Source organism: Mustela nivalis, assembly GCF_964662115.1.
Source record: "Mustela nivalis genome assembly, chromosome: 6".
Taxonomy (NCBI): Eukaryota; Metazoa; Chordata; class Mammalia; order Carnivora; family Mustelidae; genus Mustela; species Mustela nivalis.
In genome coordinates this window covers 82,256,396-82,282,697 of record NC_139025.1, presented here as the reverse complement: position 1 = coordinate 82,282,697, position 26,302 = coordinate 82,256,396, and the positions used below count along the sequence as shown (strand labels likewise).

Sequence of the window (26,302 nt, the reverse complement as noted above, 5' to 3'; positions counted from 1 at the left end):
GACCTCGTTTGTCAACTTAAACCAAACATTTCATATCCCAAGAGAAATATTTATAGCCAACCCTATTAGCTTAGCTACTGGCTTTATTAAAAAAAAAAAAAAAAAAAAAGCAGAGAAGGAATTTCCAAGGTCATATTGTTAGACATAACAAGGCCTTATCCCTTTTATTAAGGACATGTTGGAGGCATTCATACATAAGAAAACGGTTTTAATTATACCTCCTAACTTATGACAAATTTCAACACATCATTCTATTATCTCTCTTTTTTTTAAAGAATTTTATTTATTTATTTGACAGAGAGATCACAAGTAGGCAAAGAGGCAGGCAGAGAGAGAGGAAGGGAAGCAGGCCCCTGCTGAGCAGAGAGCCTGATGTGGGACTCGATCCCAGGACCCTGAGATCATGACCTGAGCCGAAGGCAGTAGCTTAACCCACTGAGCCACCCAGGCGCCCCTCTATTATCTCTTTAATTAAACCTTATTGTGTCATGAGTTTTAGGCATATCATTCGGGTTTTTAAGGAGAACATAAGGAAATGTTCTGGGTGAGATCCTACAATATATCAAGACATAAAAAAATGTCCTCAGACTCTCTGGATCCCTGTAGACTTAGCCCATACTGCTAGTGTCTGATGATTAAATTTTCCCACACATATGTATTTCAGAACTGGATCAGTAGACCCAAGCAAGCCTACAAAGAGAACAGATTCTTAACAGTAAACAATTCTATTTTCTAAAGTATTCGTGTGATTTGATTACTATCTCTTTCCAGCAGCTGGTAAATTCTGAGAACAGAAGTGACCTTCATGTCACTCATACTTTTAGATTTGTCCCTCAAATATTTCTTCAATTAACAATTCAGCTTCTCATATTAATCCTTGCCCTTAGGTAGCTTAGCATGATCGATGAGCAAAGGATCTGGGAATAAATTAAAAGGTTTGGCTGAAGAAATAGGCTTCAGGACCCTAACCCAGACAGACAGATTACTGGGTAAATGCTAAAGTGTCTAGAACTACTTCTAAATACAAGTTATCTTCCATATTCTTGGCTTAAAAGAAATGACAGAACCTATACAGGGCTTGAACAAGGGGCTATAACCTCATTTCTACCATCACTTATTCCATCCTAGCTTCTAGGTGCTGTACCAAGGGTTTGTCCACATGGTGACAGAACAGAGGAAGAAGGTTGCTGGGGAAGGCTAGGGGTTCTGCTAGAGATGCTGTTGGCATCTGGGCTATCTCCCAGGCAATCAGAACCACCATGTCAGTCCTGGAGGGCAGAGAAGATGGAAAAACATCAGAGTCTTCATATTTACGCAGGAAGTAGACTCAAGGCCAAGGTTCCAAATTATTTTTCCACCACTACCACTATCAACCTTTGTGCTTGTAACAGTTAAGAGAACACTTGCATATTTTGCATGTGTCAGGCAATGCTTAGTGCTTTACATATCCTCCTTCTTAAGAACTCTGATTATCATCATTATCCCTAAATCCGTAGTTTATAGATGAAGTAACAAGCTTAGAGATGGGAAGTAACATGTCTGAAAGTTGCAATGCTGCTGACAAAGGCAGAATTCCAACTTAGGTCTGTTTGACTCTAAAGCTTGTCCCCTTAATCATTGTTCTACTGCCTTCCATGGGGAACCAACACTCTAGGACACTAGAAAAGAAAGAAGGAAAAACAGATGAGAAGGGAGAACAGCTATAACTCTGATATTTTTCTCTTCTCTGACCAACTTCCTCCCAATACTTGAATATACCACTCAGGTAATAGCTCACCAGGTTCAGCCTATACATCCCAGGGATACTGAAATCACATTTACAAGGCCTTTAAGATCTTACCAAGCTCTATGATCACTGCTGGGCTCCTCAAGGGAGGACTCTAGGGACACCAGCTGCTCCCCGTGACTTAGTAGGGCATAGAGCAAAGATATTCCAAACTGCAAGAGATACAGTAGGCAAGGTCAAAAGAGTTCACAAGAGGCATTCTGTGCTTTCTTGGCTCTGCTATTTCCCCCCAAAAAGGAGGGGGCAGGTTCACATGTAAAAGTGAAGTTCAACACTTGTGAAACTGATTTTACAACGGCTGGCCAAAGAACTCTCAGACCTTTTGAAGGATATCACTGCTCTGAACTTTCCAAAAGATCCTTGTGGAGAGTTGATTACATGCACACTTGTGGGTTTTACTGTCAGCAGTCAGTCTATAGATCAGGAACAGACTCAGGAATCTGATACAGGTAGTTTATGGACCCCACTAAAGCAGCAATTCTTTAGACAAAGATTTGTATAGAGGAGTTCACAAAATAACCCATTAGGGTATTAAAAGATACCAACTTTCACATCTAGAGTCTCTGCATTTAAAATTTTCTATCTTGTATTTATTACGTACTTAGTGTAACGTGACATGTATAGGACTTCTAGACTAGCACATGGGTGATAGGGTTCAGAGCTTTTTACTAAGAGGGATACACCATCAAAAAAGTTTGGTGACCTCTGTTCTAGAGGTCCCCATCAGCACCGTCCTCAGGGAGCTTGTTAGAAAAGCAAATGGATGGGCCACACCCCAGGTCTACTAAATGAGACTCTCTAGGGGTGAGACCTAGGAACTGGTGTTTGGTAAGCTCTCCAGGTGATCCTAGAGCTCACTGACAGGGAGAAGCACTACAGAGAAGAGGGAGAGGTAATACTCTGTTACTTAGTCCTTGCCAGTGATACCACCTGGAGGCCATCTGTGGAAAGAGCAAAGCCTCCCACTGTGTTACCTGGTTCTGAAGTACCAGAGTGACCGGCCTCTCTGAGGAGCCAGGTGGAAACAGCATTAGACCCTGAAGTCCTTGGAGGAGTTCGTGGAAGGTCAAGTGACTGATACATTTGCCCAGGGGTTTGAATAACATTTGTAGAGCCTGCAAAAAGGTCAGTAAGTATCTCTCTCAGTCTCCACTACAACTTTACCTCCTCCTACTTTGCCTGTATTCCCTTTTCTGGATGACCTGTTTTTGGTACTTTCCTGGTCGGGTTACTTACTACCCAGGTCCTTCCAACCACTATTAAGTGGTCCTCCAATACCCACTTATCTAGGATGTCTTCCCTAAGAAGGGTAGATATGGGGCTTAACACTTCACAGGGAGTCCTTATCTTCTCACACCTCCACAGCCCACTCACACCTGTGCAACCGCATGTCTGTGTTTTTTGGTCATTGCACTCAAGATGATCAGTTGTTCCTGTAGTAGTTGGTTCTATAACCTCCTCCACCAAGGCGGGCAGGTTTGGCACCTCTCCCTGCCCAGCACTCTCTGGGGCATCTCTGGGGATGGGGGAGAGAGGATGAAGAAGAAGGATCTCTAACCCATACACAAAACCATCCTCTTCTCTCCTCAATGCCACAGTACCTGATCAGCTACATCCCTCCTGACTAGGAGGGGCAAATGGTGGGTGATCGCCAGAAGAAGGCTAACAGCTCGATCCTGGGGCAGGAGAGGGAGCAGCCTTGCCACTAGAGCTTTCCCCTTCCTCACGGAGAGCACCTGCAGGAAGCCATCTGCTGCCTCCCTACACGTGAGAAAGGAAGACATTTTCAGGGCTCTGCATAGAGGGCTCTGGCTTCGTGCCAGAAAGGAGGGGCAGAAGGAAAGCCCTTGGGTTTGCTTATCTTTCCCTTGCTGGGCTGGAGGTGTGAGCCTCCCACACTCACTCCAGAGTATTCTGCTCTGGGGTCCTTAAGGCTTGGAAGAGCTTCTCAATCTGGTTGTTCCGTTGTTCAGAGGAGCAGGGCTGCGGCAGCCCGTCCTTCTGGCCCTCTATCTCCAGCAACTGAAGAAACATCTGGGAATTCAAAGGTGGGAAAAGAAGAGGTCAATTTGAGAAATATCCCATTCCCAAGGGTAAATGAAGAACTCATCCTTAAGGAGTTGCTATCTCACCTTTTCAATCCGGGCCAACACTTGAAGCCTCTGACTGCTTGCAGCTCCTGTCTCCTAGGAGAGAGTCCCAGGCCATCAGCCACACCTTCAGAGCCGCAGCCCAGGCTAGACATAGAGCTGGAAAAGCTAACACCAAGTCTGACCACACTTCTTTCTCACTCTTAAGTCACAATCTGACCTCAAGCATGAGAGTGCCCCTGTCCTTTCTCCAAAACAGGGGAGATTTAAAAAAAAAAAAAAAAAAAGTGTTATGGGAAGAATGCCTGGGTGGCTCAGTCGGTTAAGTGTCTGCCATCAGCTCAGGTCATGATCCCAGGGTCCTGAGATCAAGTACCACATTAGGCCCCTTGCTCAGCAGGGAGCCTGCTTCTGTCTTTCCTTGCTGCTTTCCCCTGCTTGTGCATTCTCTCTCTCTCTCTCTCCAACAAATAAATAGATAAAATCTTAAAAAAAAAAAAAAAAAGGTTGTTGCAAGATAGCACTTCTACCTGATCTTGAGATCCATGGGGTACAGCATCAATAGCTCGGCGAGGGCTAAAACACGTTGACACAGCTACTTGGCCCAGGGAACCCTCGATTCGAACCACTGCACAAAAAGGAGTCAGGAGAAGCATATTCCCCTTCCCTTTCCACCATCCATTACCCAGATGTCCATCCCAACCCAGCAGGTCAGCCCTGGTCCTACCTGACTCATAAGCCTCTGCCTTCTGAATGTAGGGTGTTACCAGCTTGAGTGATTCAAACTTGCTCCTTCGCCCAAGTAGTTCTTCATCTGTCTGCTTTTTCTCTAGTTTCTGATAATATTCCTGAGTGTCCATGGAATAGAAAAATGTATCTTCATCTTCTGAACTTAGAATTAAAGTTCTCAAGTGCAACCTATTAATACACCCTTTCTTACTGCATTCATTCCAGACAGGATCCTGGCCCCTTGGGACCTCCTGCCAAACACTCTGAAGCATCTTGAGTACCCTAGGCCTCATGACATCTGGCTTGGGGTCTCCGTACTGAGGACTTCAAGATCTAGACACCACCACTAGATCTGATGAAAAGGCAGAGAGCCACGTGGAGAGCCAGCAAGCAAACCCGTATCAGCATCTGTAACCTTCCTGCATTCCTTCTTCCTCGGATATATACTGCACACCTTTCCTTAACCCTCCCCTTCTAGTTTTGTGATCCTACCTCTACTTTCCAAAACATGACAGTTATCTGATGGCACGAAGTCCATCAGCAGTTTGTAGTACAGTGATAATACTACTATCAATTGGCCAGTAGCTAACACCACTCCAGGCCAGTTTTAGGCTTCCAAAGAATGGCTCAACAGCTCTAATGTCTTCTTAAGGAAATCTGTAAAATCCCAAGCTAAAATAAAGCCACCGACCATGAGGCAAACAAGGATTTGAATAAAGCTCTTTCGTTTAGGAGCAGTGCTAAAAAAGCAAGAGGTAAAAAAATATTTTGCTTTCAGTGATCCAGGCAGAAAGAGTTTTTAAAGCATGGTGGAAAGAAAGGAAGAAATTAGTCTAAATAGGAAGGAGATAAAGGTGGGAACCTTAGTAGGGGGCTTACGGAGGTTGAGAACAAAGTGGAACACAGCTCAGATAACCCAAAAAACCATAAGCAAAGCTTGCCTCATAAGCAAAAGGAAGACAGGGAGCAGAGGGTAAGGAGTTAATATGTCTGCTGGCATTTATTCAAGTCAACAAGTCGAATCCCATGGTCCATAAAGTTCATGTATTTTATATCTTTAAAAAAAAGCAAAAAGTCGGTGAACATTTATAACAAGATATTTCTAAGACCCACAGAAGTATACAAAAGTGGAAAAGTCCATATTTCAAGGCTGAATAAGGGCAATTCTTGGCAAAGGATGAAGACAAAACCTTGGTGTTTGGGGAATTGTAAATAATCCCATTTGTCTGAAGTGCAGGAGAATAGAGGGGAAGGATCTTGGGATATGGCCCCTATCCTGTAGTGACTGCCTCTCCCACCTGACTGGACATGGCCCTCTAAGAGCTAGAGAAACGACCCAAGAGGACCCATGGAGTCCAGGCCTGTTGGATGCCAAGGTCAGAGGCTGAAAGGAGCTGCCTGCTGGGGCTCACCTGATAGTAGTAGTCATCCAGGTGGGGGTTCTCACTCTGCAGCTGAACCATCTGTACTTTAATCACCCAGTCCTTCTCCTTTCGGGTCATGAGGTTAACATAGGGGTCTGGCTGCTGAGACCAAGGCTTCTTGGCTGGGGCACTTCAAGCCAGAAAGTTACATTCTTTTAGACCTACCCACCCTCCCACAGCTTCCCAAGGAGTGGTGAGCAGGGAGGGATGGAACAGAGTACAGGAGGTAGGCAACACAGGGAGAATCTTACTTGTGCAGGAACTCTGGGTGGGGGGGAAGGGGGATACCCAGCATGCAAATGAGCTGCCCTCAACCCTGCTGCTCTTCTAGGCTTTACCTTGGTGTTCGACTGTGTTGCTGCAGCTGCAGAATCCGTTGGTGCTGAGGGTGGAGCTGGGTCAGGTGGCTAGGCAGACGTAGAAAGAAACTTGGGCTGGGTCAAAGAAAGCACTCGGCTCCCTACCCTTCCATCCAGTTAGTCTCTAGGAAGCTCAGGGGAACATCAAAGGCAACCCCACCCGCCTGCGTGCCCCCCAAAGTCAGCCACATGAAACCACACAACCCTGGCTCGGCAGGGCTCACATTCCCCTCTAGGAGCTATTTTCCTGCAGTTGTGCTGCAGGAAATGTTGACACAGTAGAAACTCATTTGGCCTGGTCGTTGGGAGTTCTGAGTCCTAATCTCAGTTCTCCCTTGCCAGCTCACCTCAAGTAAGTTCTCTTTAGTACCCCCGGCCCTCCACTTCCTCCTCTGTGAGGGAGAAGGGACAGGACTCCACTGCACACTTCTAAGACGAGGTTTCTATGGGTGTTTTTCTGTGGCAGCTGGTAGGTAGCCCCATCCCTCCTCAGCTACTAAGTCCTGATAACTCCAGAGAAGAGCTCAGTGTGGGGGAGATGCTGGAGTGCCCAGCACCCTGAGCCAGTACCTGAAACTAGGGAGCCAGGAGGTTGGCAGGCTGCAGAAGAGAGCCGGGTCTAGTGAGAGAAGTTGAGGTCCAAAGTGCCGTGCTGGAGAGCTGGCCCTGGGAAAGGTAGTCCAGAAAGGAACTGGAGAGAGGTAGTCCAGCGTCTGAGAATGAAATTTAGAGGTCTGGGAAAAGGGAGGCTCGACCAACAGAATGCTGCTCCTGTTGCCTTTTCTCACCTGCCTTTTCTCCCACAAGAACCTCACCCAACAGAGTTTGTCACCTCCTAGGGAGCAGCTCTTTAGTCCCTGACAATGTGGGGGCATGTGCCTTTCCAGTCTGGTGAGTCAACACCTCTCTCTGCCTCTCTCCTCCCTGTGATGGTCATTTATTCAGGCTCTTGTGCCTTCAGCCCCTGGGGCAATGCTTGTCTGCCTCTTTTGGGACTCATCTGAAGCCTTCCTCAGAGCTGCAATGGTCGTCTCATTCTCTCCGCGGGATTTCCTGCAACTTCTCTGGCCTAGGTCATGTTCTCAGGACACAGTTCATTTGAGGGCAGCTGCTCTTTCTAGCCCTCTGCTCCATGCTGCTCATCTGCTGAAATGTAGGGAGATGGAAGTAGGGCTCTGATTTGTCCTTTTCATATGGACGGCCAGTTGTCCCAGGACCACCTCTGTCATTTACCAAGCTACTCTACATTATGGGCATCTCCCATCTCCCACACCTCACTTGGGCTGTTTCATCGCCAGAACAAAGTCAAGGGCAGACTAAGGAACATGATCTTTCTCCCCATGCTATTACTTTGACACAGGATGGAGATTGGAGGGACTCACCTGCCACAGAAAGTGCAAGGAAGCAGGGGACATGCCCAGCACACCAGAGGCCTTGATTCCAGAGGAGCTGAGAAGGCCTCTCTGGAATGGGAGGGAAGCAAAAGGCTTGAATGAGCCCCTGAAGTGTCTTCTATAGTTATCAGTGTCTGTTGGGTATGGAGTGCAGGAAGGCCAGTCACTTCGAATATCCAAGACAGTGGTGGTCTGGCCCTCCCTTGCAGTCAAAAATCAACTGGGCCAGGACCTCTGCTTCCTCTGAGGAGAAGCAGCAGCAAGACTGGTATCTCAGGAAAAGGTTGAGGGAGACTCTGAGTGATTTCATTTCTTTAAGGTTATTTATCTACTTATCTATTTATTTATTTATTTGACACAGAGAGAGATCAAACACAAGCAGGGGGTGTGGCAGGCAGAGGGAGAGGGAGAAGCAGCCTCCCTGCCAAGCAGGGAGTCCGAGTGACAGATGTGGGGCTCAATCCCAAGACCCTGGAATCAAGATCTGAGCCCAAGGCAGACACTTGACTGAGTCACCCAAGTGCCCCATGATTTCATTTCTTTATAGGAATCTTTGTCGCTCTCCACTGGTTGTGGGGATCTAAGAGAATAAATACCAGGAATGAACTGCTGGGACACAGGGTCCCAGGGCCAAGGATGACTCACCTTCAGTACCAGGCGTTCAACCAGCACCTGTGGGCTGTGCACGACCCTGATACGACCTGGTTTTTTAAGGTGAAGACAGCATCAGAAACTAAGTGAGAGAAAGGAAGAAACAGAGAGGAAGGAGAGAGTCTCTACTCAGGTTTAAGCCTGAAATAGGAAGTGTTAACCCAGAACCTATCTAGGCAGGTGGGGAGGCCATTTTGTCATGGCCAAATGGTTAAGGCAAGGGCTAGAAAGCAATAGAGAAGAGAAGGATATTTAGCACTGTCTGTGAGCTGCAGAGAGTTCCGGCCGACTGTCCCCCCACTCCCTCCTGCCCTGGTACCTGGGTGTTGTGGATAGCACTGAGGACAGCTGGATCCCCGAGGTCATGCTCTTCCTCCTCCTCCACCTCTTCCTCCTCCTCCTCCTCCAGCTCTGAGGCTAGATCTGGATCCAGATTCTCCTCTTCCTCCTCCTCTTGCTCTTCCTCCTCATCCAAATGGGAGGCAGACACCAGTTCCTCCTCAGGAGCTGAGGAACTACAGGACTTGCTTGGGTCTTGGTTTAAGTAGGGGCCTGACGAGGGAGTAGTTGGGGACGCAGGTGTGAGGAATCTCGTCTAGAGAGGCTCTTTTCAGGAACACTTCTGTTCATAAGTCATCTCTAGCACCACCTTCAAACAGTTCCCCACCTTGTTACCCCTGACCCCCACCCCCCGACTGGAGCAAATAGAACCCAGCAGGTGCCAAACACCTTTGCCTTCCACATCTCTTCTATTACCTCATTAGTTAGCACCCCAGGTTGCTCTACCTGCTCTCCCCCACCTAACAGCTCCTCTCAGTGCCTCCTTAGCCAATCAAGTGCCAGATACGGGCACTCACTGCAATTAAAGCCTACTGTGATCCAGATACTTCACATAGTGCTCTGCTCTGAGCAGTCCTGCAAGGCTTGTAGTGATCATTTCCCCATGAAGGGGGTAAAATAGCGCCTAGAAAAGTGACCTCAGGGCGCCTGTGTGGCTCAGTGGGTTGAGCCTCTGCCTTTGGCTCAGGTCATGATCTCAGGGTCCTGGGATCAAGCCCCACATCAGGCTCTCTGCTCAGCAGGGAACCTGCTTTCCTCTCTCTCTCTGCCTGCATCTCTGCCTACTTGTGATCTCTGTGTGTCAAATAAATAAATAAAATCTTTTTAAAAGAAAAAAAAAAAAAGAAAAGTGACCTCAGTCACCTATGTGATGTAGTCAGCAAGTCGAAGAGTTTGGAAGTCACTCCTAATAATTCTGGATGCCCAGGTCCACATCCGTCCACTGAACCATACCAGCAAGTCTCTACACCCCAAGGCTTTTCATCCAGATTCCACACCCTAATGAGCAGTACCTTCAAGGCATTTCATCTTTGCAGGCTGGCAGACTTCCGCCATGTCTCCTTCCTCTGGTAAGAAAACACTCTTTGCCTCTGGAAGGTAAACCTGAGACAGGGGAAAAACCAGAGACAGCCTCCTCCTCAGTAAGGATGGCATGGCACCCTAAAACAGCCATGCTCTCCCCCCACCAAAGTTGCCAGAGGAGTATTAGCCCAGGGTCTCAAGGAGTCGGACCTTGGGCTCTCAGACTTCCCTAAGCGTCAGCCTCTGCCCTCACCCCCCAGCTGCAGGGAGCTGTCCTGCCAAGGGACAGAAATGAGGAACAGAGCTAGCAGCTGGAGAAGCACTTCCACACTGATACAAATGGCCCCCTCAGCAAGAGCTGCCTTGTTGCCAACACCCACCGCTTGACTGCTGCTGTCCTTTCTGCTTAGTTTAGTTATGGCAGCCTAGGCCAGGGCTGATTTGCTGCCCCTGGCTTTAAGAGTCCCAGCCCGTCCCCTGCTGCCCCCTTAAAGGGCCAGCATCCCCCAACCACTGCGTCTTGATAGAAACATGAGAATATAATCTAACGATAAAGACAACTCTTAAAAGGATAAGAGAAATAAACTGCACTTTTTAACCCCCCAAGTTTGTGGGTACAGTTTATGGGGATTGATATTTGGGAGCAGTTGGTTTTTTTTTTTTTTTTTAAAGACCCCTGTTTTCCACACCTTTCCTAGGAGATTTATCAAGTTATGTTCCTTTCCATCCCTAGGTTTTGCTCCACCACAATTGGATAGGAAAGCCCTAGGCGACCTGAGATTTGCCTGCAACCAAGATCTCAGCATGTGGGCAGAGCACCTGGGGGTACTTGACCTTCATGGGGTCCCAGGACTTAGGTCTGCCACCCAGCTCTAACTGAGGCCGGACCCCTGTGGATTTAGAAGACAGATCTTCAAGGCTAAAACACTTTTGCATGAGGTACACAGACAATCTTATACCTTCTTGGCTACTCTAATGAAAAACTGGTTCAAAAGCTCGGAAGCGAAAAGAAAACAAGACAACAACAAAGGCGAGAACATGGGTACAGCTGGTAAGCAAAACCCCAAGACCCTCCTGAGCCTCAGCTAACCCCTGAGTGATCCTGGGTTCTGCGCCCACATCCTGTGTGTAAATGAACCCCACATGACTTTGTAGAATTTCAGAATAAAAATTAAAATGAAGCTAATTTCTCTACATCAAAAATGCTAGTTAGGGCCCTATTGTCATGGTTATAGGATTGTGGTTCTTGGTACCTTTAAAGAAAAATTTTGTTCAAAAGATTTGTTGTATATCAGAATGAGATGAATGAGGGGGGGGAATTAAGTAGCTTAAATTTAAGGTACTGAAAAACTTTTCAAATATCTGAGTTGGGTTCAGATTTTTTTTGGTAATGTCATTCAGCTGTTAAGAATTTGCTAACAGCTAACCAAGAACCAAATGGTGAATTTCAGTGTTTCAGAAGGGATTTATGAGGCTGTTGGAGAGACAAGGTCTTAGGAAGGGCCACTTGGGGCATTCACAGCCTAACTATATCAGGCTGTGCTCATTCTTAGAAACAAAATACCTTTCTTGCTTTTGTTTCTCATTTTTTTAAAAGATTTTATTTATTTATTAGACAGAGATCACAAGCTGGCAGAGAGGCAGGCGGGGGGTGGGGGAAGCTGGCTCCCCATTGAGCAGAGAGCCCGATGTGGACTCTATCCCAGGACCCTGGGAATCATGACCTAAGCCGAAGGCAGAGACTTAACCCACTGAACCACCCAGGTTCCCTTTGTTTCTCATTTTAACTGCCCTTTATCTCTCACATACCAATGAACCAAATTTCTCCACTTCCTCCACTCACATCGTTCCTTCAGCCATTGCTTTCTGGCTTTTGACTCCATCACAGTGAAGTCACCAGGGAACAGATGAACAATTCCATACGCTCCTCAACCTTTTCTATGGACAGCTGACAATTTTTCAGCTGCATGTTAGTACTCTGCAAACATACAAGGCCACTCTCCTACCCTCACTTTTACCCAGATGCCACCCCTAAAACTTCTTGGATTAAAACAAATCTGGAACTACCATTACCCGTCACCCCTCAGCAACTCTTCAGAGTTACCAACGATTTCTTAACTGTAAGTGCAAAAGACATTTCAGTCCTTAACTTAATTCAAGTCTCTACAGCAGTTAACACTGCTGCCCATGCCCTCCTCACATCTCTGTTCTCCTGCAGCTTCCCATCACTTTACTTTCCTAGCTTCTTCTTGTACTTCTTGGGTCATCTTTCTTTGGCCTAGTTCCTACTCTCCTCATCGTCTTCCAAATATCCTCTTCTTCGTGCCTCTTCTCTTTCCCCTCTATGTTGAATATTCTTAATTTGACAGCCCTCTGAAATTGTGTATGCTTGTGTGATCGTTAAGGGGCATTTTTCTGGAGAGACAGTCCAGAGGTTTCGTCACATTCTCGAAGGGATCAAGAATCCCTCCCCAAATTAAGCCCTCTGCACCTTGGTATCCTTGGACAATCTCACCCTCTAACATCTTCCTACATAGCCCATGCGGATGATTTCCAAGCTTCTTCATCAGATCTGACACTTTCCAATTAAGCACCTCAGTGGTTTTTATCTCCTGTCCATTACAGAAGGCATAAGATCCTTAAAATCTGCCTCTCCAGGGGCGCCCCAGTGGCTCAGTGGGTTGAGCCTCTGCCTTCAGCTCAGGTCATGATCTCAGATCCTGGGATTGAGCCCCGCATCGGGCTCTCTGCTGAGCGGGGTGTCTGCTACCCCCTCTCTCTCTCTGCCTGCCTCTCTGCCTACTTGTGATCTCTCTCTCTCTGTCAAATAAATAAATAAAATATATTTAAAAAAATCTGCCTCTCCAGCCTCCAGTCCTCAAGATCCTTGCCTTCTAGTTCTAGGTCAGAACAGTGAGCTACATTTGGCTCTGTGGGGAGGGAAGAATTCTGATGCAGCCCTCTCTCATAATCAGTGTGCACTAGGATGACTCTCTCTAGCCTGGGGGCCTCTCTCCTTTGCTCTGGGAGTTGTATTCAACTGTTGATCAAGGCAGCTTCCTGTCCCAGTTCTTTCTTTTCAGTGATATTAAATGTGTATCTTAGCAAGTAATATGCTCTTCACTGGATCTCACAAGATAAACAAATTTGCAGAGGAAGTTATTTTAATTGGAGGGGGATTTCAGATGCTCTATTAAATTGTCTTATTCTAACTTTCTAAATATCTGAATGGGGCAGGGTGAGGACTTAACTCAGGCTTCACTTCCTCCAGGAAGCATTCTCAAATATCATCTTCCCTTCCAGGCTAGATAAGGTGCCCATCTTAGGGGTACTCATTGGTCCTTACACTATTTTCTCATTGTACCTGCCACTGACTCGTAATTCTATTTCTGCATTTGTCACCCTCATTTGAGAATGGATAGATGTCTTCTTCATCTTTGTGCTTCCTGCACTTAACACAGTATCTGCAACAGAGTAGGTTCTCAGTAAATGTTAACTAAGCTGAACTGAAATGAGAAAAAGCAGTCCTTCCCCTTAAAGACTCCCTCAGATAGAGTTTCTAGCGTGCCACCTGGGTGTGTCCTACTCCAGCCCACTCGCCACATTGTTCCCAAGAAATGTCGTTCTAGAAAACAAACCCCAAAACACCTACGACAGAAATCATAAAAGAAAAAAAAAGCATAAAAGACAAAGATTTCACTAAAAAAGTAAAAACTTCTATATTAAAGACACATTTATGCCAGTACAAATTCTTATAGAGCAGGGCTTTAAATATTTTTTACAAAAATTAAGCCTCAAAAAAACTCAAAGAAAGTGTTAAAAATGTTTTACATTAAAAAAATGTAAAGTAGAGCTTTGCGCAGTGGCAGTATCGTAGCCAATGAGGTTTATCCAAGGCGCGATTATTGCTAATTGAAAAAAATGTAGAGACAGTGCTTCTAACCATGATCCCAAATTCATGAGCTATGATAAATGACTGATAAATTTGCCTACATGAAAAGGTAAGGCTCCCAAATAACAAACTAAATAAAAGAAAACAAGAAACCATAAAAGGAAACAAAATAACTTTACTTTGATCTGGCAATCTGAAATTTACCTTTCAAATCTACTTAAAAGAACTTTTAGATGAAGATTCTTTTCATTGTTTCTGAAGATTTTGAGGGCTTGGGAAAAGAGATACTTAAGTCCAGATCCTTTTAGCAATACTTCTTTCATGTCTCCTGATAACCAATACTATCCAAACAGCAACCATGTCAAAATTAATATAACACTGTTGATGGATAATATAAAAACAAGATTCCTAATTTCTCTCACATTTCTTTTAAAATTCTACACTTTGGCTAAGTGCTGAACGTCTGTTAACACAGAAATCTACATCTTCATTGAGACTGAAAAACGGGTGTTTTTTTTTTTTTAATTATTTATTTATTTATTTGAAAGACGGAGATCACAAGTAGGCAGAGAGGCAGGCAGAGAGAGAGAGAGAGGGAAGCAGGCTTCCTGCGGAGCAGGGAGCCCGATGCGGGGCTCGATCCCAGGACCCTGAGATCATGACCCGAGCCAAAGGCAGCAGCCCAAACCACTGAGCCACCCAGGCGCCCCAAAACGGGTTTTTTTTTTTTAAGATTTTATTTATTTATTTGAGAGAAAGAGAGAGTGAGCAAGAGAGAAAGAGAGAGAGAGAAAACACAAAGCAGGGGTTGGGGGGAGAGGCAGAGAGAGAAGCAGACTCCCCACCCAGCAGGGAACTTGATATGGGGCTTGATCCCAGGACCCCAAGATCATGACCTGAGCCAAAGGCTGATAGCTTAACAACTGAGCAACCAAGGTGTCCCCAAGACTGAGAAATTTTGACTATATTATTCACTTCTTCAAAAAAATTGTCCTAATTTGAGTAAGAAAAGTACGACTTTGTCTTAGCCCATTTAAGCTGCTGTAACAAAATATCAGAGACTCGATTGCTTATAAACAACAGAATTTTTTTTTCCCCCCACAGTTCTAGAGGCTGAAAGTCCAAGATCAAGTGCTGGCAGATTCAGTGTCTGGTGAGAGCCCGCTTTCTGGTTCACAAATGGTGCCTTCTCACTGTGTCCTCACAAGGGAGGATTGAGGGAGCTGCTCAGGGTCTCTTTTATAAATTCAGGAATCCACCCTCATGACCTCATCACCTCCCAAAGTTCCCTCCTCCTAACACCATCACCTTGGGGTAGGATTTCAATATATGAATGGGAAGGGGGGGCGACACACAAGTATTTTCAGTCTATAGCCATGACCTTTGGAGAATATAGGCTAGGTATATAAAACTATTGTGTTTTTATCTGCATTTTACATTGTAATATAATATTTGGTTATACAAATCTCAAAAATATTACTGTTTCTCAAAACTATGCTTCTATTTACATTATAGGAGAGGTGCATGTGCAGACAAAAGTTGAGACTTTTTTTTTCCAAATCTATATTCAATCCAGAATCAGGTAAGTCAGCTTTCTGGGATAAATCTGTAATTGCTACATTTACATGGAAACTCCTGGTTAAGAGAAAAAAATTTTTTTTTCTTGAGAGAGAAAGAGAGAAAGTGGGGGTAGGAGGGGAGGGGCGGGGGATGATGATGCAGAGGGACAGAGAATCCTAAATAGGCTCCATATCCAGTGCAGAGCCTGACATGGGGCTCTATCTCACCACCCTGAGACCATGACTTGAGTCAAAATCAAGAGTCAGACACCTAACCGAGCCACCCAGGTATCTGTTTTTTTTTTTTTAATTAAATTTATTTATTTTCAGCATAACAGTATTCATTATTTTTTCACCACACCCAGTGCTCCATACAATCCATGCCCTCTCTAATACCCACCACCTGATACCCCAACCCCCCCCCTTCAAACCCCTCAGATTGTTTTTCAGAGTCCATAGTCTCTCATGGTTCACCTCCCATTCCAATTTCCCCCAACTCCCTTGTCCTCTCTAACTCCCCATGTCCTCCATGCTATTTGTTATGCTCCACAAATAAGTGAAACCATAGGATAATTGACTCTCTCTGCTTGACTTATTTCACTCAGCATAATCTCTTCCAGTCCTGTCCATGTTGCTACAAAAGTCAGGTGTCTGTTTTTAAAACAGATTGTTTGGTGTTGCAATTAGGCTCACTGTTTATTTAAATCACCTGTGACATTTGACTTTTTTTTCAAACTTCGGAAAATGCAGTTTTTAATAGGGCTTCATTGAATTGTACATAAAGTCTGCAAAATATTTCTGTTACACAATTAAGTACAACTGAATAAATATGATTAGATAAAAGTAAAGAATTTCCTTTCACATTTAAATTCTATTTGTTCCACGCATAAGATTTCCTGAAAACAAGTTGGAAGAGACTATTACTGGTCTTGACTGTGACAACTTACTGGATTTTTCGGCCTCTTTTTTACAAGTTAAGTAGTTTGAGTTTCAGGTTCTACTTTTCTACTTACCTTCAAACAGATGGTTTAGCATAAAACTTGAATGGGTGACACCATTGACCACCAAATTGTTTGTGGACCAGAAATCAACTTTATCAAAGTTGCTTCCTTGTATATTTCTTTCTATCATGAGCTTCAAATACTCTAAGCAGAATTTGGATATGACTACTTAACCCTGATTTGATGATGATGATGATGATGATGATGATGATTGTAAGGACCTATTTAGCCAGAGCGCTTCCATCCAGTTAAACAATAACCTTGTTGTTTAACCCTTAAACTGTCCCTGTCCCCTTTCCCCAGGGGTCTTTCTTAAAAACAAGGCCCAGAAACCAGTCCCAGGTAACAAAGCCCAAATACAGGGTGGGTCAGGCCAGGTGGAGACATCCAATCAGTGGGGGGGGGGGGGGACACACATACTGTCTCCCTAGCTACCAAGGGGTATGGGCCCCACCTTTTGGGCACCAATTCTGACCAAGGTGATAGGCTAGTTCAAATGTCTACTATAGGGTAAATTGTAATTCAATTGGTCACTTATGTGTGACCTCGCATGACTGTGTAGCTTTCTGTGTGTTACAATCTCATTGGCGACCTATGCGTGACCAGGCCCAACCACATGGCTTTTGCCCTTAAAAGCTAGTCTGTGAAGAAGAGAGAGGTCGCCCTCTCTGTAAGAGGCGTGGCCCGGAACATTTGGTTTGATTCTTGATGCTTGTCACAAAATAAAGCTTTGCTTGACCTTCGCTTTGTATCAGTCTCGCTCCTTTAATCACGGACCCGTTATTGCGGAATCCTTCAGTGATAATGGTTCCATGATCTTCCAGGTTCTAGACCTTCTGGTTTCAGATCCAACACATCTGTGCCTGTAATACATTCCCTCTTATTCTTGCCCCTGTCCTCCCATGATATCCAGGAATAATTCTGAGAAAGTCACTTTTCAGAAATGGTACTAAAGGGCGCCTGGGTGGCTCAGTGGGTTAAGCCGCTGCCTTTGGCTCAGGTCATAATCTGAGGGTCCTGGGATCGAGTCCCACATCGGCCTCTCTGCTCAGCAGGGAGCCTGCTTCTCAATCTACTTGTGATTTCTGTCTGTCAAATAAATAAAATCTTTGAAAAAAAAAAAGAAATGGTACTAAATATACAGTCACCAACATTAGTTTCCATTGTATGTACTTCACCTGATTTTTTCTATTCAAAAACCAAGGTTTTATTTCTGGGAGAGGCAAGATGAAAATCAATATCCTGGGGTGCCTGGGTGGCTCAGTGGGTTAAAGCCTCTGCCTTCAGCTCAGGTCATGATCCCAGGGTCCTGGGATCAAGCCCCAAATCTGGTTCCCTGCTCAGCAGGGAGACTGCTTCCCCTCTCTCTCTTTGCCCCCTCTCTGCCTACTTGTGATCTCTGCCAAATAAATAAATAAAATCTTTTTAAAAATCAATATCCTATTCTATTTGGTCTGAAACTTGGTAGTTAATCAAGGCCGTCAGGGACGTGGCCTGATGGAAATCACTGTCCTGGAGGGTTGAGGCTGCCGCAGGAGCTGCCTGGCTCTTGTCACCCCTGCTATGGGCCTGGAAGAGGTAGACTCATTCAAGATGGCTGAGAACCTCCAGGTCAAAGTGGCCATTGTCCTCAGAGCTGGGAGCATAGTCTGGGAAAGGAAGGGATCTAGGCCAGACTGCCATCATTTCCCCAACCCTCCCCTGCCTTTTCCCTCTCAGGGCTCTCTTCCTTCTAACATTTTATTTTGAAAAACAAAAACAAGTCAAGAAGATGAAAAAATCAACTTCTGTGTATCTTTCACCTACCAGTTGGTAACATTTGCCTGACAAATATTCTTTAAGCACATTCCTCTGCTCCATTAGTCAGTGTTTGTTCCCAGGGACTAGGGATTTTTTTTTTTAAGATTTTATTTATTTATTTGACAGAGAGAGAGAGGGAACACAGGCACGGGCAGTGGGAGAGCGAGAAGCAGACGCCCCACCCGGGGCTCGATCCCAGGACCCAGGGATCATGACTGGAGCCAAAGGCAGATGCCCACCGACTGAGCCACCCAGGCGCCCCACCCAGTGACTAGGGATTTTGGCTGACAGAATCATGAATAGGAGACTCACTGAACAGGAACACATATAACAAGCAAACATGTGAAGAACTGTTTCAACCTAACTGCCTTTTAAAAAAATATGAAGTCAAGGGGCCTTGTGTGGCTCTGTTGGTTAAGGAGCTGACTCCTGACTTCACCTCCGGTCCTTATCTCATGGGTCATAAAATGGAGCCCCGCCTTGGGTTCTGCCTTCAGTGGGAAGTCAACTTGATGATTCTCTCCCTCTGCCGCTCGCAAAGCCCGCACGTGCTTGCGCGCCCGCCTGCGGGCGCTCTCTCTCTCTCTCTTGCGCGTGCATGCGTGCTCACTAAAATAAATAAATCTTTTTTTTTTTTTAAGATTTTTTATTTGTTTATTTGACATACAGAGATCACAAGTAGGCACAGAGGCAGGCAGAGAGAGAGGAGGAAGCAGGCTCCCCGCTGAGCAGAGAGCCCGAGACGGGACTCGATCCCAGGACCCTGAGATCATGACCTGAGCCGAAGGCAGGGGCTTAACCCACTGAGCCACCCAGGCGCCCCTAAAATAAATAAATCTTTAAAAAATGTATGAAGTCAAACAAGGAGATGCAATTTTTCAACGATAATGACTACCTTAGGGAAGGGTGTGGAAAAACGAGCACTCTTGGGCAGTGGAGTGTAACCTGGTACAAAGTCTATGGAGGTCAATCTCAGTATGGAGGTTGTGGTACAATAGGAAAAAACTGGAAATGTCCCCCATACAGGATTGAGTAAAAAAGTATGGTATATTCATAAAAGGAAATACAGTTGACTCTTGAATAACATGGGCTTGAACCATGTGGATTTTTCCCCATAAATACAGTTTAATACTATAAATGTGTTATCTTTATGATGTTCTTAATATTTTCTTTTCTCTTCGCTTTATTGTAAGAATACATGTATAATATATACACAAAATATGTGTTAATTGAATGTTTATATTATTGGTAAGGTTTCCAGTCATTAGTGGTTAACCTTTTTAGGAATCAAAGTTATATGCAGATTTTCAACTGTGGGGAAGGTCCTATAACCCCCATACTGTGCAAGGGGCAACTGTATTATGAAAGCAGTAGAAAACTACACAGATCTCTATTATTATAGAAATGGATATATTGTCCATGATATATAGTTAAATAAAACCTATTTGCAAAAAAGTCTATGCAAAATAATTACATCTTTGTATGTAGAACCATATTCATATCTGTATACAAATAGACTAAGTCTAGGGACAAACATCGGTTCATTAGCAGTATCTTTTGGTGGTGGCTTAACAGACAATTTAAGTTATTCTTACCTCTGTAGTCTGAATTTTTCATAATGAATATGAATTTTATAATTAGAAAAAAAATGAAGCTATGTGGTAAAGGTTTTTAAAATATCAAACAAAAAATGCCTCAAAGACAAGCGAGTTAAAAACAAAACAAAACCCAGCTTCGCTGTGCCTATATCATGATCTAAGGGATAAAGTCCACATTCTTTCCATGGCACCAAAGTCCTCTGTGTGCTCTTTAACCCCTCCAGGTGGAGTTAATTGCTTTCCTGGAATCATAATTTTAGTCGCACACCTGTAAGTCAGAGTCTCTGAGCTCTTTGAAGAAAGATGTTCCCCCAATGCCAGGCCAGTGCCTGGCACCTAGCAAGGTGCTCAGTAAAGGTTTGTTAAAGGATTGATTGTGGTGCACACTGTGATCTGAGGGATAGATAGGGACCAGGCTAAGTAGAAAGAAACTAAAGCTTTGGGAGACCTTTATCCTGGGGACTAGAAGGCTCTTCCTGTTCCTCTCCTTCTGTGTTTAACACTGGCGACAGCAGAGAGGGCAGAAGTGGTTTGGCCCACTTGGCGTGTCATGTCTGTGAAATTGTCCAGAAGGGGTAGTTGGGACTAAGCCATGTTGGCGAGGACAATGATGGGAGGTGCAAGACCAAAGCTCCTGATCAGCTCAGGTTTCAGCCCAACTCCCACCCCTTCAGTTATGGAATGGAAAATAGCTCTTCCTCAAACGTGAGTGTACCAAAAATGCACTATATGGCCAGAATCTGGTTAACCAATGGGTAAACTTGACTTTGAAAGGCAAATATTTCTACTGAACTAAGCTCCTGGCAACCAAGGCCCAAATGTCTGTGATTCTGAAAAAGGGGCACAAATTATTTTTTTCTTACTGCTGTAACACTACGAATTGCACAAATTACCACAAACTTGGTGGCTTAAAACAACACAAATTTTCATCTTACAGTTGTGTAAGTCACAAGTCTAAAGTAAGTTTTAGGGTGTTAACATTAAGGCAGAGCTGCTTTCCTTTCTAGAGGCTCTAGAGGAGAATCTTTCCTGATGTTATCCTTCCTGATAACATCAAGGGGAGGTACAAAGTCCCTTACAACATTCACAGTGATTACGACACGAACAACTGGGTAGGTGGGGCATTATTCTGCCTACCACAAGGTATGACATGGAGAAACATCTAAAATTATTAATGATAAGAAACCAGGGTGCTTGGGTGGCTCAGTTGGTTGAGCGACTGCCTTTGGCTCGGGTCAGGACCCTGGAGGCCTGGGATCAAGTACCACATCGGGCTCCCTGCTCAGCGGGGAGTCTGCTGCTCCCCCGATCTTTCTCCTTTCATGCTCTCTCTCTCTCTCTTTCAAATAAATAAATAAAACTTAAAAAAAATAATAAGAAACAAGTTCTGTATATAATGACATCAAAAATAGCTATATTATTAAACTGAAATAATCAAGTTCAGTTCATATGTATAGAATGATCTAAATTTTGTGGAACCCTCCCTTCCCCTCACTAAACTCTGAGTATAAGCTCAGTGAACCACCTTCCACCTGTCATGACCTCTTGGGGTAGATGGCAGAGCCCACCTCACCCACCCACATCCTCAGGGCATCGAGTGGCCAGAGGGGTCAATTCCGTCTCTGGTTTTGCTGTCATTGGTCATTGGATAAAAAGATTTTTGGCTTTTTAGTAATGCTAAATTGCCTTTTAGCAAACTCATTTGTGACACATTGATCTACAGTCGTAATGATGATAATAAATAATAAAATAAGGAAAAAATATCACAAACTAACCAAACTTCTGTTATCTGACTTCCTCCTTTATATCTTGACTGCGGCCATTGTGTGTGTGGTGGCTCTTGTATATACATCTCTTGCCTTTTGGTGTTTTCTTTTTGTTTTAAATTACTGATGTTTTAATAAACAATTCTTCCTGGTTTCTTTACAGTCTTCTTTTGGAAGAAGAGTTTTTAGCAAGTCCCTGCCTTCTGAGCAAAGAACAAAGTGGTATCTGACTACTGGACACCTAACAGTGGAGGGAAGAAAAACAGAGAAGAGCTTAGAAAGGTCCAAGACATCAGAGAAAAGAGAGCATAGAATCAGATGCAGATCCAGCATAGCAGGGGATACCAGGGAAGACCACATATACCAACTGGCCAGTAACAGCTAAGCCAGCTAGAAAGTGGGAAGCTGGGGTTTAGAGAAATTTACCAAAAGAGAAAAGGAGCATTTGAAAGAGTATTGTTTGTTTTTTAAAGATTTTATTTATTTGAGAGAGGGAGTATGAGCAGGCGGGAAGGGCAGAGGGAGAGGAAGAAACAGACTCCCCACTGAGCAGGCCGGGACTCCACTGTAGGTTGGGGGCTCCACCAGGGGCTGGAGCCCGAATCCTGAGATCATGACCTGAGCTGAAGGCACACACTTAGCCAAGCAAGCCACCCAAGTGCTCCAGAATTCTGTAGTTTTTAAACAGAAAGTGAGATGCAGAACCGAGGACCCACGAGGGAAAAAATTGCTTGAAGTGGTCGTTCCAGTAATTTAGTCAGTGGGTGTAATATCCCCAGGGATGTGCCCAGTCCGTGGCTCCTGGGGTTGTCCTGTTATACCCGCACAGTTAGGGGGTTTTGGCTTCTGCATTTACTTTTTTTCATCCAAACCGACAATTGATGATGCCTCTAATCCCACTTATAGTGGGTGCTGTGTTCCAAACTATAATAGTCTTTGTAGTCATAATTTAAAAATTCCTCACTTTCCAAACTATACACAATGTCTATCGATGGCAGGATAAGCATCACACCTTTGTGGTTTCTGAGGGGAGGAGAGTGAAATAAGAGACAGATGAGGGAACTTTCACTTTCACTTTGCATTCTTCCAATGGCCGTACATTTATGTGTTGGGCTTGTAATTAAAAACTAAAAGTACATTAAATACTGTGGTCACCACTGTCAAAAGGATTTGAGAGAAATTGGAATTTTATAGGTCTGTAGCGCTTGATGTTTTTCATACCAAATGTATATGTTTTTCCCAATAAAAACAAATCGGCAATTGAGAGGGCATGGTGGTTACACAGAAGCCTGAGGCAGAGATTCTCCACCATCCAGATATTTCAACTCTTTTTTTTCTCCCCATGTACTCTCCCTCATATAACGATAATAGTACTTAGTTGCTATGGCTCTTCCTCCCTCCTATTTCCCACCTCCTATGTCTGACTTAGCAGCAATCAATTAAAAAAAAAAAAAAAAGACTCACACGGTGTTCCATTTCCTCTGGTCCTGTTGCCTTATGTAACAGCTCTCAAATCTCAGAAGTCAATCAGTACCGACACCTTCGGTGGGTGCTAATAAATTAATTATTTTAACTGATTTTAACTTAAGACTGGAATCTCCTGGTGGTCAGTCTGTTGTCCCTTTTTGCTTTATTGTGACAGGATTTTCCACAAAGCCTACACTTAACTGACATTTGCTTCATTTAATGGAACTGAACACAAAAGAGTGAGGATTTTCAGTCTCCAGAGAGACCTAACCAGGATGTACTTTTGGTAAGGCAGCAACCTTCAGATTCCTTAAGTCAAACCATTTAATAATAGTCATCTTTGGGTTGTAGGATTACTGGTTTTAATTTTTTCTCTTTTTAAAAAATATTTTATTTGAGAGAGAGAGAGAAAGAGAGAGAGAGCGTGAGCAGGGAGAGGGGCAGAGGGAAAAGCAGATTTCCTGCTGTGCATAGAGCCTGACTCTGGACTCTTGGATCCTGACCTGAGCTAGAGGGAAATGCTTACATGACTGAGCCACCCAGATGCCCCTGATTTTCTTCTTTATAGTTTTTAGTATGTTCCAATTTTAGTATGTTCCAATCATGTATATATATTACTTTTGTGGGCAGAAAAAAAAAAGGTTAAGAAATACTCCTACACATCTTGGTGCTGGTTCCTGTTATTTACTTCCCCTTACCTTCTCATCTACTTTTAATCCTTGCCCAGATCTCCAAGCCAACCAATGAATCCTTCCCCTGAACTCCTTCTCTGAAAGCAATTTTTCTAGTGGGAATTATGGGGCCTTTGGACTCAGATGGACTAGTGTTTGAATCCCAGCTCAGAATGAATGTGGGAAAGTATCTTGCTTCTCTGTCTCCTTGTCTATAAATGAAAGTAACACCTACCTTCTAGATTGTTGTGTAGTTTGGGTCAGGAGCCTCACAAACTGTATATGGATCACCGAGGATATTATTAAAATGCAGACTCTGGTTTAATAGGTCTGGGATGGGCCCAAGAGCCTGCATTTCTAAGAATGCCTAGGTTTTGCTGATGTCAGTGATGTACAGACTACACTTTGAATTGCAAGGGACTAATGACATAACTTTTGAAAAAGCCCTGACACAAATGTCCCACCTATGCTTGGTGTCTTCTCCTCTTGAGTGGGCCTGGCTCTCCTGACTGTTGGATGGACTCATCTCAGAAAACCGCTGACTAAAGTCCACTCAGGTGCAACCCAACTCACTTGAGCATTAACCCATTCCTATTTCCTTTCCACTTTAGTATTGTTCTTTCTCTTTCTGTTCAAGCACTTCATCCTTCTTCTGTCTGACAACAACAGAAGTATCTGTGCTTTTTTTTTTTAACAGCTTTATTCAGGTATAATTGACATACAATAAATTGTACTTAAACTGTATAGTCTAAAATATGTATACATCCATGAAATCATCATCAAACTCAAGATAAACTCATATCCATCAACCCCAAACTTTCTTTATGCTCCTGACTCTCCCATATGCTGCACCTTCCCGAAACCACACATCTGCTTTCTGTTCTAGATTGGTTTGCCTTTTCTAGAGTTTTACATAAACAAAATTGTACAGTATACTTTTTGATCTGGTCTCTTTCATTCAGCACAATTATTTCATCCATATTGCTGTGTAAAGTACTTCCTTCCTTGCTTAATGCTGATAGCATTACCCTGTATGGATATACCACAATTTGTTTTTCCAGTCACTCATTGATGGATGATTGTTGTTCCCAGTTTTTGGCTATTACAAATAAAGCTGTTATGAATATTTGTGTACAGGTCTTTGTATAGAAATATTTTATTTTCTCTTGGGTAGATATTAGGATATCCAAGGCTGGATTATATGGCCAGTATATGTTTAACTTTTTAAAAAAACTGTCAAATTATTTTACAAAGTGATTGTATCATCTTACATGATAGGGGAATTCCAGTTCTTCCACATTCTTGAAAAATTTACTCTTTTAAAAAAAGATTTCTTTTATTTATTTGAGGGAGTGAGAGAAAGAAACAGAGAGTGAGTGGAAGGGGGAGGGGCAGTGGGAGAGAATCTTCAAGTGGACTCCTCACTGACCAGGGAGCCCAACACCCAGCTTAATCTCATGACCCTAAGATCATGACCTAGCTAAAACCATGACTCTGAGCTAAAACCAAGAGTTGGGTGCTTAACAGACTAAGCCACCCAGGCACCCTGAAATATTTACTATCTTAAACAAACATTCATTGTAAAAAAATTTTTAGGAAGGTCACAGGCAAAAAAAAAAAAAAAAGAGAGAGAAAGAAAGAAAAGAAATCCAGCTGTTATTCCCATGACTGGGAGATAACACTATTAAATTGCTGTGTTTGTAGATTTCCACAAGTTTACCCTACTAAACAAACAGTGCTCTTAACTAAAAAAAAAGTTTTGGGGCACCTGGGCGGTATAGTCGGTTGAGTGTCTGATTCTTGGTTTTGGCTCAGGTTGTGATCTCAGCCGCCGTTTCAGTCTCCACCCTCAGCACAGAGTCTGCTTGGGATTCTCTCTCCCTCTCCTATAGCCCACCCCCCTGTTTTGCTCTCTTTCTCTAACAAGTTTTTTTTGTTTGTTTTGTTTATTTATTTATTTATTTATTTGACAGATAGAGATCACAAGTAGGCAGAGAGGCAGGCAGAGAGAGAGAGGGAGAAGCAGGCTTCCGCTGAGCAGAGAGCCGGATGCAGGGCTCCATCCCAGGACCTTGAGATCATGACCTGAGCAGAAGGCAGAAACTCTAACCCATGAGCCACCCAGATGCCCCTTTTTAAAGACTCTCAAATAAGTCTTTTAAAAAAAGTTTTATATCTCATTTTCACTCTCACTATTCAACGCATATCATAAATGGAAATTTAAGAAAAATACAGGAGTTTCTCAAATGCAGAAAACTGAAAAATATACTTTTCTCTGTCTTTATTGCATTTTAAAATTATTATTTAAATTGGTTTTCTAAGTGACTAGTCAGAATCTATCTATACTGAATTTTAAGTATACTCTTTCTCTGTGATGTAGTAAATAGAGAATTTAGGAGATGAAAAATAGCTCTATACTCCCAAGGCATTAGAAAATTCAACACGAATGTTTCAGGCCTTAAGAGTCTTGAGTGAGTTTAAAAACACAAAAAACAAATGAGAGAAGCAAGAATGTCTTTACTCATAACTTTATGCATAACAATTATTCTTATATTTTGAGAGAATTATGGATAAAGCTTGTAGGAAAACTAGGTAAATAATACCAATAGTTAGAGTAGGCTTGTTAAACATAAAACACTGTGTTAGGAACTGTGTGAGGCTCTCTGTGCATTATCTCATTTCATTAGGTTCATGGAGGGTATTCTACTTTTTCTGGTTTCAGACATGGCTTCCACAATAGGGGTTAGTACAAG

The 26,302-nt window shown here is 43.7% G+C and overlaps 1 protein-coding gene across 2 annotated transcripts; it reads right to left on the bottom strand.

The window, feature by feature from the left end:
* Nucleotides 1-68: 68 nt before the first annotated feature.
* On the bottom strand, nucleotides 69-22,952 carry PATL2 (PAT1 homolog 2). 2 transcript variants are annotated; one of them, XM_082735340.1, is made up of 15 exons: nucleotides 22,876-22,952; nucleotides 9,786-9,876; nucleotides 8,753-8,985; nucleotides 7,771-7,851; nucleotides 6,959-7,101; nucleotides 6,368-6,463; nucleotides 6,018-6,159; nucleotides 4,604-4,724; nucleotides 4,407-4,504; nucleotides 3,919-3,972; nucleotides 3,690-3,820; nucleotides 3,388-3,547; nucleotides 2,761-2,901; nucleotides 1,841-1,938; nucleotides 496-1,268 (listed from the first exon to the last, which is right to left on the bottom strand). In XM_082735340.1, the coding sequence occupies exons 1-15, from the start codon at nucleotides 22,885-22,887 to the stop codon at nucleotides 1,115-1,117; spliced, it is 1,755 nt and encodes a 584-aa protein (XP_082591466.1). In that variant the 5' UTR covers nucleotides 22,888-22,952; the 3' UTR covers nucleotides 496-1,114. The 2 variants fall into 2 exon arrangements, 1 of the variants encoding a protein (XP_082591466.1); XR_014312966.1 differs by lacking the exons at nucleotides 6,368-6,463; nucleotides 6,959-7,101; nucleotides 7,771-7,851; ... (1 more) ...; nucleotides 9,786-9,876; nucleotides 22,876-22,952 and adding an exon at nucleotides 69-251 and having other exon boundaries at nucleotides 453-1,268; nucleotides 6,018-6,282.
* Nucleotides 22,953-26,302: the final 3,350 nt, after the last annotated feature.